Below are 17,246 nucleotides of genomic sequence, written 5' to 3'. Positions count from 1 at the left end.
AACTTCTCCTGCCAAACCTAGGAGGCTAGAACTTACCTGGAATTCCATGGGACTTGAGGAAAATCTTCTATCCTTGCCCTTAAACAACCACAGCTGAGTGAAAGGTACTGGCGAGAATAATAGAAAGAACTCCTGGGTAAGTCCCTTCTCTTCTCTGATCTCATTTTCCTCATCTGTAAAATAAGAGGGATTTAAATCCACCTTGATGATCCTATAATGTGGCCTCAGTCCTCATTCTTGTTATTATAATCTTTGTGATTTGGGTAAGTCAATCCACCATCTTCTCTGGGTTTCTTCTGAAAAAAGGGAGAGTTTGGGACAAGATGGCTTCTGCGGTCATGCCCCGGCTTCTGAGACCGCCTTCAGACAGTAGTACGCCCATCAAAAGATGTTTTCATTCCATAGCAAATCCATAAAAAATAGAATCTGAGTTGCCTTACGTGCTACATAATTTTGCTATCTCTGATAGTTTATTTTTTCCTCAAGGATACAGTTTTTCTCTCAACACATTCAATTTTGATCAATGTATAACATGGAAACAATGCAAAGATTATCAGACTGCCTTCTGTGGGGGGGAAGGGAGGGTGTGGAAAAATTGTAAAATTCAAAACCTTACAAAAAATGATAGGTAGAAATGACTATTGTATATAATTGGAAACAAAATATTTATATAATAAAAAAAGAATAAAATCTGAGAAAAACAAGAGATTTCAAATCTTTTCATCCTTCAGCCCCATCCCCTAGGAAGTCATGGTTGAATGTATCCTCTATAGTGATGGAAATACCTCCTCTGCCTCTGAGAGCAACACCACTGGCATCACAGCGTTTTCCCTGCCTGGATGGCAGCTTGCCCTCTGGGCTGTGGCTTACCTCTTCCTGATACTGGTGGCCATCACGGGCAATGTCACTGTCATCTGGATCATCCTGGCCCACAAGAGGATGCGGACGGTGATTAACTATTTCATCCTTAACCTGGCACTGGCTGACACCTTCATGGCCACCTTCAACGTTGCCTTCAACTTTGTCTATGCCAGTCACAATATCTGGTACTTTGGCCGAGCCTTCTGCCACTCCCAGAATTTCTTCCCTGTCGTGGCGATGTTTGTGAGCATTTACTCCATGATGGCTATTGCTGTGGACAGGCAAGTGATGAGGAATTGCGGGGAAGGGGACTGGGGGCTGCTTGAAGTTAAGGATATGAGGGACAAGAAGTCCATAGCAGTGGATTGTGCATGTTTGATTAATAGAGCTATAACTGGGGGTGGCTGGGTGGCGTAGTGGATAGAGCACCGGCCCTGGAGTCAGGAGTGCCTGGGTTCAGGTCTTGTCTCAGACACTTAGTGATTGCCTAGCTGTGTGGCCTTGGACAAGCCACTTACCCCAATTTGCCTTACAAAAAAAAAAACACCTAAAAAAAATAGAGTTATAACTAAGGTCGGGTGATCAGGGCTTTCTCCCAGGGTGAGAAATTTAGAAGGTGCTTCCCCCCTTCCGTCTTGCTCCTGAGGCAACCATCTTATTTCATGGGAACTATTTCTCCCTTTAGCAACTTAAGAATTTTATAATTTCCTAGGTTGCTCTTCTACCCCCCCCCACTCTCTATCAGTGGACTCATCATTCTAAGTAAATATTTTCTTTCCTCTACCCTTATACTGTTGCTACTGATAAAAAGTAGGCATTCAAATAGGAGAGTGGATAGATTATTGGACTTGAACCTGAGTTCAAACCCTGATTTAGGCATTTACTAGGTGTGTGATCCTGAGTAAATCCCTTGACTTCTCTCAGTCTCAGTTTCCTTAGCTGAAATATATTTATCTTACCCATTACAATATGAGCTTCCTAAAAGTAAGGAATGTTTCATTCTTTCTCTCCCCAGGGCTTAGGAGATAGTAGGTGCTTATTAATGCTTATTCATTGATTGACCCTAGACAAATCATTTAACCTTTTGCTGCCTCAGTTTTCTTGTTTTCAAAATGAAGAGGTTGGATTAATGATCTCTCAGATCCCTTTCTCTTCTAAATCTGTGATTCTTTGCTCCTTCCTGAAGACTGCAGAAGGGGACCTGAATGGGGTCCAAACACTAGCCAGGCTTTTATTGGTTTATAATCTCTCCTGAGCTATCAGAATGAGTCTGAGCTCTGGGGAAGCCTGGGGGACAGATTTGCATTCAGAGGCAGAGGCCTTGGTCAGAACCCAGATGTACTGCTATGACCTGTGAGCCCTTGGGCAAGTCACTTCTCCCCTTGTTGTGTCTCAGTTTCCCCACCAGTTAAAATGAGAGTTTTAAACTAATTGATCTCTAAGGGTTCTTCCCATTTTGAATATATGAGTCCATGATTCTCAGCCCTTAGTGTTGATGTAGAGTCTCGTGGGAAGTGAAAGGGCCTGGGTTATAGAAACAGGTAGAAACTCTTCACAGCTGCCTCTCCTCTAAGAGCCCTTCTTTGGGGGCATTTTAAGGGCAGCTAGGTGATGTAGTGCATAGAGCAGGACCTGAGTTCAAATGTGGTCTCAGACACATGATACCTACTAGCTGTGTGACCTTAGACAAGTCACTTAAATCCCATTGCCTCACAGAAAAGGGGAAAAAAGGTCTTGGTTTCAAATTCTGCTTGTCTATTTACTAGGAGCATAACCTCGGGCAAGTCATTTATCTCCCTTCCCTGAACCCATCCGTGTGGGAGATTGGAATGGATGATCCCTAAGGTCCCTTTCTGCTACAATGCCTATAATGCTTTTCATCTAGGCCTTGCTAATTCTCTTCCTCCCAAAGCCCACAGAACTTGCCTTCCAAGTGTTGCCTCAGAAGCCTGGGGCTTGTGGAGTTGTGTTGGGGAGTGAGGGGAGTGGGTTTAAATCACTGAAGGATCCTGTTGCAACGCAGTTGTGATGGGGGGGGGGGGGTAGCGCTAAGACACTGTCCATTAGCCACCTCTTCTCAGCTTAGCCAGAAACAGTGAAATTCCTTCCTTCTTTTCTGATAAGGTTTAATAAGGACTGGTAAAATTTGAAAGAGTGAGCAAAAGGAAAGAATTCAAAGTTCAAAGCCATTTAAGTATCTACTATGTGGCTAATCACTTGTCAGTTTTATCTCGTTTGATCCTTACCACAACCCTAGGAGATGATTCTATTATGATTCTTATGCTTCTCATTTTACAGTTGAGAACAGACAGAAAAGTTAAATGTCTTCCTTTGAGTCACACAGAGATTAAATACCTGAGGTCAAATTTGAACTCAGGTCTTCTTGACTCTAGGCCTGGGGTTCTACTACTGATCTAACTAACTCATCAAGAGCCAAAAAAAGACCTTAGAGGCTCCCTCATTTTATAGGTATACTGAGACCCAGAGGGGTTTAGTGACTTGTTCAGGGTCACACAACTAGTAAGTATCTAAGGCTGGATTTGAACTCAGGTCTTCCTGAGTCTAGGTAGCCAATGCCTTGGGCAAGTCACTGCCCACTCTGGGCTTCAGTTTCTTAATATGTCAAATGAAGAGTTTAGTGAAGGGCCCTCACATTTCCTCAACTAGCATCTGAAACGTCACCATTAAAATAATAATTCCTTTGGGTCTGGTGTGGTGGGCTTTTTATGGCTGTGGAATACCCTTATGAAAACAAAGATTTGTTTGAAAAGGCAAACAATCCTGGGAAGGAGTTCAACTTTAAGGGCTTTTCATCATTTTTATCTCACTGGATTTTTGTTGTGGTTGTTCATTCATTTTCAGTAATGTTTGATGCTTCCTAATCCCATGTGGGAATTTCTTGGCAAAGACACTGGAGTGGTTTGCCATTGCCATCTCATTTTGTAGATGAGGAAACTGAGCAAAACCAGGTAAAGTGAGTTGCCCAGGATCACACAGGAGGTGTCTGAGGTTGGATTTGAACTCAGGTTTTTCCTCCATCTAGGCCCAGAGATCTACCTAGCTATCCTCTAGTCTATAGCCAACTGAGATCAAGGAAATGGGAAAAATGGAGAAGACAAAGATAGGGAAAAGAATGGATGGGAGTCTCTGAGTAACAAGTCTCTGAGTTTCCTCTCCTATCAGATGAATTGGGGGATCTCTAAGCTCTCATCCCCACTCCTTATCCCTTTCCTCAGGAAAAAAGGACTGTGTGTAGGAGAGATATTGTGGTCAAAGGTGGTGGGGAGGAATGGGGAACTTCCCATAAAAACCAGGGCTACAAAGAAAATACCCACCACTCACCCATGGGTTTCCATGATGCCTCCTTCTTCTGTAGGTACATGGCCATCATCCATCCCTTCCAGCCCCGGCTGTCGACCCTCAGCACCAAGGTCATCATTGGGGCCATCTGGCTGGTAGCCTCTGGATTGGCCTTCCCTCAGTTTTTCTACTCTACGGTCACTGTGGATGAGGGGGTCACCAAGTGCATTGTGGATTGGCCGGAGGACGGCAAAGTCAAGCATCTCATGTAAGGATGGGGGACTGGATGGATTGGGGAGGCTCTAGATGTATCACCTCAGAACAGCATCCCTCACGTTTCCAGAATTGAGTGCAAATGTCTCTGTTTGACCCTTAAAACCCTTCACAACCTGGCTCTAACTTGCCTTTCCAGCCTATCACTTCCAGTCACACACCTAATGGGAACCAAAATGGCACTCATGGTCATTCCTCACCCACAACCTTCCATCTCCAGGTCCGTACCCAGGAATGGACTATCCATTTCTCTCTCTTAGAATCCCTAGTTTCTTTTAGTGGATGCCGCCTTCTTTTTTAATGTATTTTTTTAAAGAAATATTTTACTGGGCAGCTAGGTGGCACAGTGGATAAAACACTAGCCCTGGAGTCAGGAGTACCTGGGTTCAAATCCGGTCTCAGACACTTAATAATTACCTAGCTGTGTGGCCTTGGGCAAGCCACTTAACCTCGTTTGCCTTTCAAAAACCTAAAAAAATATATTTTTTTTATTTTGAGTTTTACACTTTTTCCTCCCATTCTTGCCTCCCTCCCCCATCCCCCACACAAGGCATTCTCTTAGTATTTACATTGGTTCCATGGTATACATTGATCTCAGTTGAATGTGAAGACAGAGAAATCATATCCTTAAGGAAAAAAAAATAAAGTATGAGATAGTAAAATTATATAATAAGATAATGTTTTTTTTTCCCCTAATTTAACAGTAATAGTCTTTGGTCTTTGTTCAAACTCCACAATTCTTTCTCTGGATACAGATAGTGTTCTTCATTGCAGAGAGCCCCAAATCGTCCCTGGTTGTTGCACTGAAGGGATGAGCAAGTCCATCAAGGTTATCATCATCCCCATTTAATGTATTTACTTAAGGCAATAGGGTTACGGATAACTTGCCCAAGGTCACACATTAGGCAATTAAGTTTCTGAGGCTGGATTTGAACTCAGATCCTTCTGACTCGAGGGCTGGTGCTCTATCCACTGTGTCGCCTAGCTGCTCCATGCCACCTTCATTTTGAGCTCCCCACCTAGCCATGATTCAGACATATGACAACTTATGTTTATTTTGGATGTGAAGTGATATCTAACAATAGAATGTAAGCTCCCTGAGGACAGGACTGTTTCATTTTCTCGATCCCTATCACCTAGAACAGGTACCTGATAGATGCATATTCAACTCATTTATTATTTGATTGACCTTTTCATTGTGATGACCTGCTATTTATTCCTAACTGCTCCTGGGTCATTAGCATGCTTGGCCCTGAATGAGGGGTTTATCCAAGATATGAATCCCTTTGTCCAGACCTTTCCTGACTGTCCCCTGGGAGCCAAGGCCTGTGTTAGAGACTTGTCACCAGAAAGCCAGAGTCTTTGCCCTCACACAGTTTATAATCAAATAGGGAAGAGAAAACCAAGCAAAAATTTAAAATCCAATTAGAGCGAACAAGGGTTGCTTGCTATAGATTGGGAGTCACATGTCTCAGGAAAGTGTAAAATGGACAAAGGGGATTTTTCCTTCCATGAGCAGGACATGGGAATATTGAACCTATATAAAAGAGGACTGGGGCAGCAAGGATGGAGGGGAGGTGTGGAGGACAGGAGAGTTGTCTCCATGGATCTGAAGGCTGCCATAGGGAACAGGAGTTGGGGGAAGAGTCATGCTGGAAGTTGTAGAGAAGTTGCCTCCTGCAAATAAAACCTTGTTAAAAGTGAGGGCTAAACAAAAGTCCAGTTGGCTTCAGGAGGCAGCGAGTCTTCTCACTGGATGCATTCAAGAGGTCGGGTGGCCATGTAGGGCCAAGAGGGAGGTCACAGACCATCTTGTCCAGTTGTCTCCTTGTACAGATGAGAAACCTGAGGTCCGGGCAGTGATGCCTGGTCCGAGGTCGCACGAGTAGAGCCTAGAGTGGAGCCAGGGCCTCCTCCCTTTCCACTTTCCTTCACTGTCTTCCACCTCTATGAAGATGCTACAGAGGAATTTCTGCTCAGGTATCAGGGGTCTGCGAAGTTCATTCACAGCCTGAAGCTCTGGGATCTGGCCTCTTGCATCTCACTCTGGTCCCCAGAGGGCAGAGTTTCTTTACTCATTGGCTACCTGCCCTCCCCAGACATCCCCCATCAGCCAGAGAGCTGGAAGAGATGAGGCATGGGGATGCAGGGCAGGGCAGACACAGTGGAGACGGGGCTACCTTGCCAGGCCCCCACCTGGGGTTATTAAAAAGGGTGTGGATTTGCAAGAGAAGCACAAGATCTGGATTTGAATCTTGCCTCCATGATCTAAGCCTGATTCTGTTCCTCACTATATCATCTTGGGTAAGTCTCTTGCCCTCTCTGGGCCTCAGTTTCTTTATATGTAATAGGAGAATATTAGAGAGAATGATGTCTAAGATCCCTTCTAGCCAATGAGGTCTCTTTCTGAGCCTCAGCATCCTCATCTGTAAAATGAGGTGGGGGTGATGCCCTCTCGAGCATAGTGTGAGGGCTATAGCCAGCTAAGTCACATAGGCCGCTATCACAGGTATTATAAGGTAAGTGGAAACGGCAGCAACAAATCTGCCTCTTTTTGCATTTCCTGAGTTCATGGTAATTGTGTCCTCTGAAACAGCCCCCTGGAGGCCCACGTGAAGAGGTTGGGGCGGAGGTAACTAGGTTCTCTGGCAGGTCAGGCCAGCAGACCCCAGGGCCAGAGGCTTTCATCTCTCCTAGGCAAGTCAAGTTAACAAATGTTATCAAGAGTTTCCAATGTCAGTCAGTGTTCTAAGCAACAAGGACACAAAGAAAGAAAAAGGCATTCTCAGAATTTAAGCTGAGGCTTGAAGAAAGTCAGGGAAACAGGGGAGGCAGGTGAGAAAGTACATTCCAGGATAGGGGACACAGTCAAGTTAAAGGTTTGGAGGCTGGAGATGGTACAGAAGGAGGGCAGTGTGTGGAGAATAGTGTAAGAAGGCTGGAAAGGCCAGGGTGCAGAGAGGGGGACTCTCAGTCAGGGGCAGGGTGGACCCTCATCCAGCTCAAGGGTCCTTGAATTCTGCGGGGGGCTGAGGCGATATGCCACCCTTGGACCTTGCGACCCCAGCCCTCTTTCCTGTTCCCTCCCCAGGTACCATCTCACCGTGATCATCCTAACTTATTTCTTGCCGCTGGCAGTGATGTTTGTCACATACAGCATCATGGGTGTCACCCTCTGGAGACAGGTCGTCCCTGGAAATCAGCCAGTGGGGGTTCAGCAGAGACCAAGACACATTGCGGCCAAAAAGAGGGTGAGACAAGGCTTCCTGATGCCCGAACACAAGCTGTTCTGGTCTGCCCTAAGAATACATAGGGTCTGCACAGATTCTTCCCTGCTCATAGCTCTTTATGCTTGACCCTCCACTGGGGTCAGGATTATAGAGAAGACAGGGGGGACCTTAGAATCCAACCCCCTCACTTTACAGAGGAGGAAACTGAGGCCTGTGAGATTAAATGTGTTGCCCAAGTTACTTTCTTACAGGTAAGAGGCATCAAAAGTAGATTTGGAAACTCTAGGGCTGAGACTTTTCTTACTTAAATGACTTCGGAGTAGTCCAGAGGTAACCTTGGGTTCTTGAGGCTAGGCCAACAGAATATGACCTTCATTAGCTCTGATGCCAAGCTGGAATATCCTAAGGTTTGGACTTTGTAAACCTGTGGCTTATCATCCAAGGACTGCTGGACAAGTTCTGAGAGGCCTTCACTAGCTTGACTGCAAGGAGATTCATTTTCCTTGGCACTCTTTTTTTTTATTTTTGTAAGGCAATGGGGTTAAGTGACTTGCCCAAGATCACACAGCTAGGTAATTATTAAGTGTCTGAGGTCACATTTGAACTCAGGTCCTCCTGACTCCAGGGATGTGTTCTATTCACTGTGCAACCCAGCTGCCCCTCCTTGGCACTCTTTAACCAGCATTTATTAAACACCTACTATATACCAGCCAGTCAGTTAGATGACTGAGTGGATAGAGTACCAGGCCTAGAGTCAGGAAGACCTGAGTTCAAATCCAGCCTCAAGTACTTATTAGTTGTTTGAACCCTTGCCTGAAGACATAAGGCCCCTTGATTCTGTGTCTCAAGTCCTTTCTCAGCCACCATGGGGGCTCTGATGAGCTCTATCTCAGCCGGGACAACCCCTCTCTCAACCACTACCTCCCCCACCAAGTTTAGTGTCTACAATCTGTGCTACCCCATTCAACAAGTATTTGCTAGACGCCTATTGTATGTAGAATCCTATAACTTGTAGAATCAGGGAGTCACAAACACACTGTGGGTGTCACAGAATCTCAGGATTTGGGGGTTTAGATGGGGTCTTAGTGGTAACAGTCTAACCCATATATAAAAGGAATCCCCCAATAGATATACCTTATGGGTGGTCCTCAGCTTCTGCTGTAAGACTACTGCCATGTTCAAAGGAAGTTGGACCCACCCCCTTTGTCCCTATGCTCAGGGACCAAAGAACCAGCCTAATCCTTGGAGAGAGCCATTGGGGACCCATTGGGTATGCCTTGTCTCTGGTCTTCCCCAGAATGCCCTGGAACTGTTCTATGGTTCTTTGTGGGTAAATGCAATGCCCTGTCCCTCCAGACAGAGTAGAAGCTCCCTGAGGGTAGGAGCCAAATATTCTCAGACCCTTGTATTTTCCAGAACACTAAAGCAACTTCCAATATTGGCTAGCCCAGTGACTCCAGGCTCTTTCTTCCTCCTCCCAACAGTTTGTGAAGACCATGGTGGTGGTGGTGGTGACTTTCGCCATCTGCTGGCTGCCCTATCACCTCTACTTCATCCTGGGCACCTTCTACCAGGATATCTATTGCCACAAGTTTATCCAGCAGGTCTACCTGGCCCTCTTCTGGCTTGCCATGAGCTCCACCATGTACAACCCCATCATCTACTGCTGCCTCAACCAAAGGTGAGTCTCCCACAGACTCGAGGTCTTCTGCTTGATCTTTGAGGCCCTCTACCATAATGATTATGATAATAACAATAATGATAATTAATAGTCAACAGTGCTTTGCATACATTGTCTCATTTGACCCTTATAACTACCCAGTGAGATAATTATTATAGGGGCTATAAGTATCACATGCATTTTACAGATGAAGGAAATTGAGGCAGAGGCAGAGTGATCCAACCATAGTCACACAGTATCAAGATTCACTTCTAGATCTCTCTTTACTCTGACTCCAGCAGGTTTTTTTAAAACAATATTTAACTTTTATTCATCTTTTTTCACAGCATCATCACTTTTATTTCAGAATGTATCCCAGTGAGCCATTCTTTGGGGTGAAGATTTTTTTGTGGGGTTTTTTTTGCAAGGCAATTGGGGTTAAGTGACTTGTCCAAGGTCACATAGGTAGGAAGTGTCAAGTATCTGAGGCTGGATTTAAACACAGTTCCTTCTGATTCCAGGGATGGTGCCCTAGCTGCCCCAAGATTCTATATCCATAATCCTCCAATTCTGTAAAGAACAGAGAGGGGAGATAAATATTCTACTGATAAAGGGGAATAAGCAATGAATTTGGAGTCAAGGGGGCCTGGATTCCAATCCCATCCTCTGTCACTTACTGTCCTTGTGCCAATGAGTTCTATTTTCTCATCTCTAATGCGAGGAGGTTGGAATCAATGTCCTCTAAAGTCCCATCTCATGCTAGATTGATGCCCCAAGGGGAGGCATTTTCTTGTCTCTTCTTTGGAGTCAACCAAAGGGGGCACCCTAGGCTGAGCCCTCTCTATCTTACCTGACAAGTATAGGTACGCATGTCTATGCATGTGTATACACATGAATACATACATGTGTGTGCACACATGTGTATTTTCATATACAGACGTGTGTGTGCGTGTGCACGCACTTCCCCAGAAGGAATTCCTGGCTCTAGAACAATTGGCCTCATCACTGTTAGCTTCCCAGGTCTACTTCTTCATCAAACTCTAGAGCTGTGAGGGTCCTTGGGCATCTCCCAGTCCTTGGGGACACAGTCAACAGAACTGGCAGAGTACTCCCTGGGAGCCATATGTTGGGAAGGAGAGGGAGGCAGAGTGTGGGGAACAAAAGAAAAAGAGAATATGGTCTCTACATAGTGTTAACGACTTTATAGAAAGCTCTTCTGTGGTCAAGTTCAGCTGATGCTGAGCTCTGAAGGGACAGTCCCTGAGATGCACAAATGAGGTCTGGCAACCTTACTCATCCCCCCACCAAGTTTGAGGAAGGACGACCCAGTGATGAGTCAGCTTCTAGCCTTTCTAGACACTGGGGAGTCTCTCTGTGTCTCTGAATCATTCATTTTCCTTCAGACAAATCATGAAGCAGATTCTCTTCTTCCATGTCCAGTATTCTTTCCACTTGCACCATTCCCTCCTGCAGCCTCCCCATTCCCATTTAGCAGCTGCAATGTCCATCCATCCAACCCCCAGTCATACAAGGTGCTTCTCCTCCACCCTCCTGTGAAGTCGTTGGATACCCAGTGTATCCTTGAAGATCTCCAGTAATGGGGACCCCATCACCCCTTGAGGCAACTCATTCCCCTTTTGATAGCTCCAAGTCCTTAACAGGTTTTTCTTTAACAAGCCTGAATTTGTCTTTTCCATTTGAGTAATGCCTTACATTTATGGAGCATATTGCCATTGTAAAAGTATTTCCCCAGCAATGAATAGAATGCCAGTCTTGAATTCAAATTCATACTAATTAGCTGTGTGACCCTGGACTAGTCACTTAAACACTTAAAACCTCAACCTCACTTTCACCTCTAAAATGGGGGTACCTACCTCATAGAGTTGTTGTGAGCATCAAATGATATAATATTTGTAAAGTATTATATAACATGTTACCTATTACTATCTCCTAAGATAATCACAGTGATGGCCTGAAGGGCTACATTAGCATCAGATTCAGAAATGAAACCATTTATGAGAAAGAGTTCACACAGATACATCACAAGATTGGGATTCTGACCCCCAACTAATTCTCTAGCCAACTACAATTTTGATCGTTCAGGGGCTGTGATAGTCTGTAATTCAAAACTACGCAGTGTCACCCGGAGAATGCTAATGCTCAAAACATGGATTTGTATTAGACAACAACTGGGGAACCCTGAAGGCACAGTGCAAGCCAATCTGCTTTCCTTCTGGCTCTGACTCATCATAAATTTATAGCATCTGTCTCAGATCTGCATCCTGATGGAAGAACTTAATGGACTTCCTAGTCGATTGTTATAATCTGGCCATTCTTCATCAATTTAATGTTAGCTGTGTGGAATACCAGGACGATATATTTTGAGAAAGTAGATGTATTTCCTTCTTGATAATTTTTGGGGAATAGTTTTTGGGGAATTTTCCCCCTCAAATATCTTAAAACTCAATCTTCTACTGCCTTCCAAATCTTATTATCTACAGATTTCTCTTGAGTATACATGAATTAGGTCCAGATACTCTCTTGTATTTCTTCTCCAGATATTATAAATCATGTGGATATTGAAAATGGATCACTGCAGAAACAATGACCCATCAAAACTGAATTTTGTATGTATTTGCTGTCTATTCATCTATCTCATCCACAACTATTTGAGGGGTGATCTGGCTGAGTTCTCTCCCAAATTCCTACAGATTTTTATCCTTTTCTGTTGTCTTTTGCTACTTCAGAAGTTGATACCATTTATGATCTTCCACTATCTTCCATTTTATAAATAATTTTACATATTAAACCATTCTTGTCCTTGATTGCCAGGTCTTTCTGGCTGACAGGAAAATAAAAGATTTGCTACTTAGGAAGTTTCTGGGCTGGTCTGGCCTTCTCCTTGTGGCAATTGTTTTATATCAGTTAAACTTATCTTAAGAAATGGTGATATGGGCAAGCCACTTAACCCCTTTGCCTTGCAAAAAAAAACTAAAAAAAAATGGTGATAGTCAAAATCAATGTTTTCAATTTTTTTTCCATTTCAGAGTCAGTAGATTGAGCTGGATCTGTTGTAATTGTATGTAATGCCATTCATTTTTCCAATTTCATGCCAGTTTTGATTGTTACTCTTACTAATTGATGGTTTGATTACAGACAAATGCTTTGGAAATCATTTTCCCTTCACAATCAGTTTTTTTTCTGTCTATTGAGATATTTTTCCTTTTGATTCAGTTTCTTTTTGGGGAGAGATGCTCAGAGCTTACTGTATCTCTGATTCCATGACAATAGAATTCACTATATACCTACAGGCAAGTTTTGTAGATTTTATTGTCTTAAAGGTGAGGAAACTGAGGAAAGGTTTCTGAATAAGATATAAGCCTTTGACCTCATTTATCATTAATCTGTGTGGTAGACAGAAATCCCTAGATTGAGAAGACCTGGGTTTGATTCCTGCCTTGCGTGAGAAAGTCACTTAACCTTTTAATAGTATCCTAAGGTACCCTAGAAGGAACAGAGAAGGTGCCCATCTGTACTAATAGGAGTTCCCCATTCTCAAAGAAATGACAGATTTAGTACCAAAAAACAAAATCTAGAACTCAACTTTCTAGTTTATTTTTAGTCCCTCCATAAGTTTTTGAACCAAGTTATATGTTCACTTGGCTTGATGTTGTCATATTTTTAATAGATTAGTTCTCCATCTTCATTCTCTTTAGCATCAGCTGCAATTATCTTCATGGTGGTCTTTTTGCTGACATTCACCATGAATCAACCATCATGTGAAATGATGCTTCTTCCTGGGGCTATTGGGCATATGGTGAAAGCAATCCTGTGAGCTCCTTTAATTGACCTCTCCCAGGGGAACTTGAAAGCCATTCTTCCATCCATTAGCAGCTTCTTCATGTTGTCCCTGGCTTCATTTTAGCATGAATGTCAACATCCATGTGGTTCCATTCTCATGATAGTAACATGTCAACTTCCAGATCACTTAACAAAGATCTCACATTTAGAGCACCAATGGGCAATATTTATAAACAATCTGCCATGAAAAGCAAAAAGGGTGCTAGGTGAGAATGGAGGCTATTTTGGATTTTTATCTGTTTCATGTGTCATTGCTGCCAAAGGATTCATTACCTGGTGGCTGAGATGTTGGATCTTTCTAAGCTAGGCTAGTCAGTCAGTCAATGAATTCATTAAGTCCCTAATAAGTAGCAGGCACTGTGCTAAACTAGGTGGGCTATGAGATGGCAGGTACAATCTATCATCCAGTCAGTACCTGAACGCTTTTCATCTTGGTATATACAGGGCTCCAACTTGGCTCTCAGCTGGCAAAGCCAGGGTCATTTTTGGGCACTGATGAAGCATTGATGGGAGCAGATGGATTTATGTTCCCTCTGCTCTTTTTGTCAGTCTCCCTTAACCTGAATCTGAATTCATAAAAACATTGCATTCCCTAGGTTTCGCTCTGGCTTCCGACTTGCCTTTCGCTGCTGCCCCTGGGTCACCCCACCTGATGAAGACAAGCTAAAACTTTTTCAGAGCCAGTCGCTGTTGATGACCATCCATAAAAACCACACCAAAATGTTACTCTCTGTCAGAAAATCATCTTTCCCAGAAACTCCCAAGGATCAGGAGGGAGACCTTAGGTACCAGCTTCCCAACAGATTCTAATGGCCATCACTTCCTCCTGTTTAGCTGGAGTCACAAATGGAATCCCTTCTGCCTTACCCCGACCCCTGCCATTCCCACTCCAACTCCTTGCTTGGAAGCAGCAATAACTAGTTTGGAAAGTCAATCCTTAACTGTCTGATGGAAAGCAAGAAATAGTCTGTCCCTGAGTAGCGGATAATTTTTCTCTAAGGTGCTTCCTAGTTCAATTCTATAAAATCAGAATTCTTTAAAACTGAGTTTGTGTTCATTGCAAACAAAAAAAAATCACCAAAACCAAACCAGAGTGTATCAACTGATTAATCGTATCACTTTATATATTATTTTTCATTTTTGTATGTCACTTTAATTTTTAACAAAGTACTCTCCTAATACTACACAAAGTAAGAACAATATTGTAAGATGATTAATTGTGAATGACATAGCTATTCTCAGCAACGCAACGATTCAAGACGATGTTGGAGGACTCATGATGAAAACTGCCATCCCCAAAGACCAGATGGAATCCTAATACAGATTGAAACAAATTTTTTATTTTATTTTTCTTGGGTTTTTTGTTTGTGTTTTCTTTTTTATAACATGACTAATATGTAAATATGTTTTACATGACTTTATCAAGTTACTTGCCTTCTCAAAGTGGAGGGAAAGAGAGAATTTGAAACTCAAAATTTTTAAAATGGGGGAGGCTAGGTGGCGCAGTGGATAGAGCACTGGCCTTGGAGTCAGGAGTACCTGGGTTCAAATCTGACCTCAGACACTTAATAATTACCTAGCCGTGTGGCCTTGGGCAAGCCACTTAACCCACTGCCTTGCAAAATCTAAAGAAAAAATTTTTTTAATGAATTTGAAATTTTTTACATGTAATTGGGAAAATAAAATGCCAAATAAATAATTTTTAACTAACACCTTGAAGACAGTAAAGATGTATGAAAAAAGGATCCATACTTCTGTGAGTGAGCCGTCATCTAGCTCAACCCCAGAAAACAGCTTAACACCCTTCCCAGGGATAGTTGTATCTTTGATTAGATAGCATTGTGGCAACTTTATTGAGATAACCCTGAGTCATATGTGACTCCATGTCTATGAGGCTCCCATCACGTCTGTGAGGCTCCCATCACTTTGGACAAGAATACTCAAAGTGGAAAATAATGAAAAATGTGCCCATAAGAATATCTGGGTTGAAACCCCTCTCTCACATGACCTGTGTGACCTGGAATAAAAGTCAATCTACTTGTCTTAGACTCAGTCTTGTCCTCTGTACAATGAAGGGGGGTGGACTAGTGAGGTCCTTCGCAGGTCTAAGCCAGTGATGCTGTACTTTTAGAAGAAGGAAAGACTTAACATCCAGGACCCAATGCATGGGTGGGAGTAAGATGCTTCAAAGGCAAGAACCCCTCCTTAACCACGCATTCAATAATGGTCTCTCCCCTTGAGGTAATCAAGGACTTTCACTTCTCTAAAAGTATCTGAAATGTCATAATAACCTTGTATGCTAAATAAGGGGTGTAGTAGGGTTCTGCTATTTATTTGCTGTGTGACTTTGACTGAATCATTTCACCTCTCTGAGCTTGTTTTCCCTTTCTGTACAATGAGGAAGTTGAACTGGATGATATCTAAGGTTTCTTCTAGTTCTGAATCCTAAGAAGTCTCTGCTCAGATGGAAAAAGAAACAAGACATGGCTTCTGACCTACAGGAGCTTACAATCTAGTAAGGGTAAAAATAAATGCACGTCATCAATGGGGAACAAGTTATGGTTCATGGTATACTAAATGCTATACAATAAAACCATTCATAGCCTTTGATACAGTAATTCCAATATTTGGCCTATATCCCAAAGAAATCATAAAAAATGGGAAAAGTCTCACGTTCAGAAATATTTATAGCAGCTCTTTTTGTAATGGCAAAGAATTGGAAATTGAGGAATGCCTGTCAATTGGGGATAGACAGAACAAGTTATGGTATATGAATGTTATGAAGTTCTGTAAGAAATCAGGAGTAGTTGGACTTTAGAGAAGCATAAAAAGATTTGCATGAACTGATGCTGAATGAGATGAGCAGGTGCGAAAGAACATTGTACAACAGCAACATTGTGAAATGATTAACTAGGATGAACACAACTCCTCTCAGCAGTTCAGAGATCAAAGACAACCTGAGAAACCTGCTATGGACAATGACATCCAGATCCAGACCAAAAAACTGTGGGTCTAAGTGCAGAGCACAGCATACTATGTTCATTTTTTTTTTAAACTTTTGTCTTTCCTTTCTTTTTTCATGGTTTTTCCTTTCTCCTTAGCTCTAATTGCTCTTTCACAATATGACTAATATGGAAATATGTTAAACACAGTTGTACATGTATAATTTTTATCAGATTGTTCAATGCCATGAGGAATGGGAGAAGAAAAGAGGGTGGTAGAAAATGTGGAACTCATAAATTTGCAAATGGATGAATGTACTTTTGCATGTAATTGGAAAAATAAAATAAAATTGCAACTGGAAAACTACTACTGCTATACAAATACTGTGCTATACAAAATGATGAAAAAGATAGTTTCAGAAAAAAGCTGGAAAGATTTATATGAACTGATGCAAAAGTGAAGTGAGCAGAATCTGAAGAACAACTGCTACAGTGATAGTGATAGTGTAACAGTGACCAACTGGGAATGACTTGGCAACTGTAACCAGCACAGTGACCTACCACAATTCCAGGAGTCTCTTGATGAGACATGTCATATTCACCTCCAAATGAGAGCTGATGGACTCCAAACTGAATGAGGCATAATTGTTTAGGACATAGCCAGTTTGGGAATGTGTTTCCTTGACATTCCTGTTTGTAAATAGGGGAAGTTATTTTTCTTGTTTTGTCGGGTGGAGGAGGGAGAAGGAAGAAGAGAGAAATGAATCTTTAAAAAATTTTTAATTAAAATGTATAAATATAAGGTATGAAAAGTGCATAATGAAAGTATTTTGCTTGATTATACTGTTTTATAACAAGGACTTTGGTTTTCTTTTGCATTTTGGAAAGTGAGGAAGGAAAAACATTGATTCATGTTAAAAATTTTAGGGGAGGCTAGGTGGTGCAGTGGATAGAGCACCAGCCCTGGATGCAGGAAGACCTGAGTTCAAACCTGGCCTCAGACACTTAATAATTACCTAGCTGTGGTGCCTTGGGCAAGTCACTTAACCCCATTTGCCTTGCCAAAAAAAAAAAGCAAAAAAAATGTAATTCATAAAAAATTATGTGATGCAAGTAATA

At 42.5% G+C, this 17,246-nt stretch overlaps 1 protein-coding gene across 1 annotated transcript; it reads left to right on the top strand.

Annotated features, from left to right (window-relative positions):
* Positions 1–750: 750 nt before the first annotated feature.
* TACR2 (tachykinin receptor 2) lies at positions 751–14,045 on the top strand. Its single transcript, XM_074232429.1, has 5 exons — positions 751–1,142; positions 4,238–4,429; positions 7,526–7,685; positions 9,149–9,345; positions 13,782–14,045. The coding sequence occupies exons 1-5, from the start codon at positions 751–753 to the stop codon at positions 13,993–13,995; spliced, it is 1,155 nt and encodes a 384-aa protein (XP_074088530.1). The 3' UTR covers positions 13,996–14,045.
* Positions 14,046–17,246: the final 3,201 nt, after the last annotated feature.

Source organism: Macrotis lagotis, chromosome 4 (assembly GCF_037893015.1).
Source record: "Macrotis lagotis isolate mMagLag1 chromosome 4, bilby.v1.9.chrom.fasta, whole genome shotgun sequence".
In the NCBI taxonomy this organism is placed as follows: domain Eukaryota; kingdom Metazoa; phylum Chordata; class Mammalia; order Peramelemorphia; family Peramelidae; genus Macrotis; species Macrotis lagotis.
The sequence above is the reverse complement of the archived record's forward strand: the minus strand, read 5'-3'. Positions and strand labels throughout refer to the sequence as shown.

Bases quoted from the DNA above. Each gene is read 5' to 3' on its own strand.
- TACR2 (XM_074232429.1), top strand. From the start codon at position 751: ATGGTTGAATGTATCCTCTATAGTGATGGAAATACCTCCTCTGCCTCT. The intron at 4,430-7,525 runs GTAAGGATGGGG...TTCCCTCCCCAG, and splicing joins GGCAAAGTCAAGCATCTCAT to GTACCATCTCACCGTGATCA. The intron at 7,686-9,148 runs GTGAGACAAGGC...TCCTCCCAACAG, and splicing joins ACATTGCGGCCAAAAAGAGG to TTTGTGAAGACCATGGTGGT.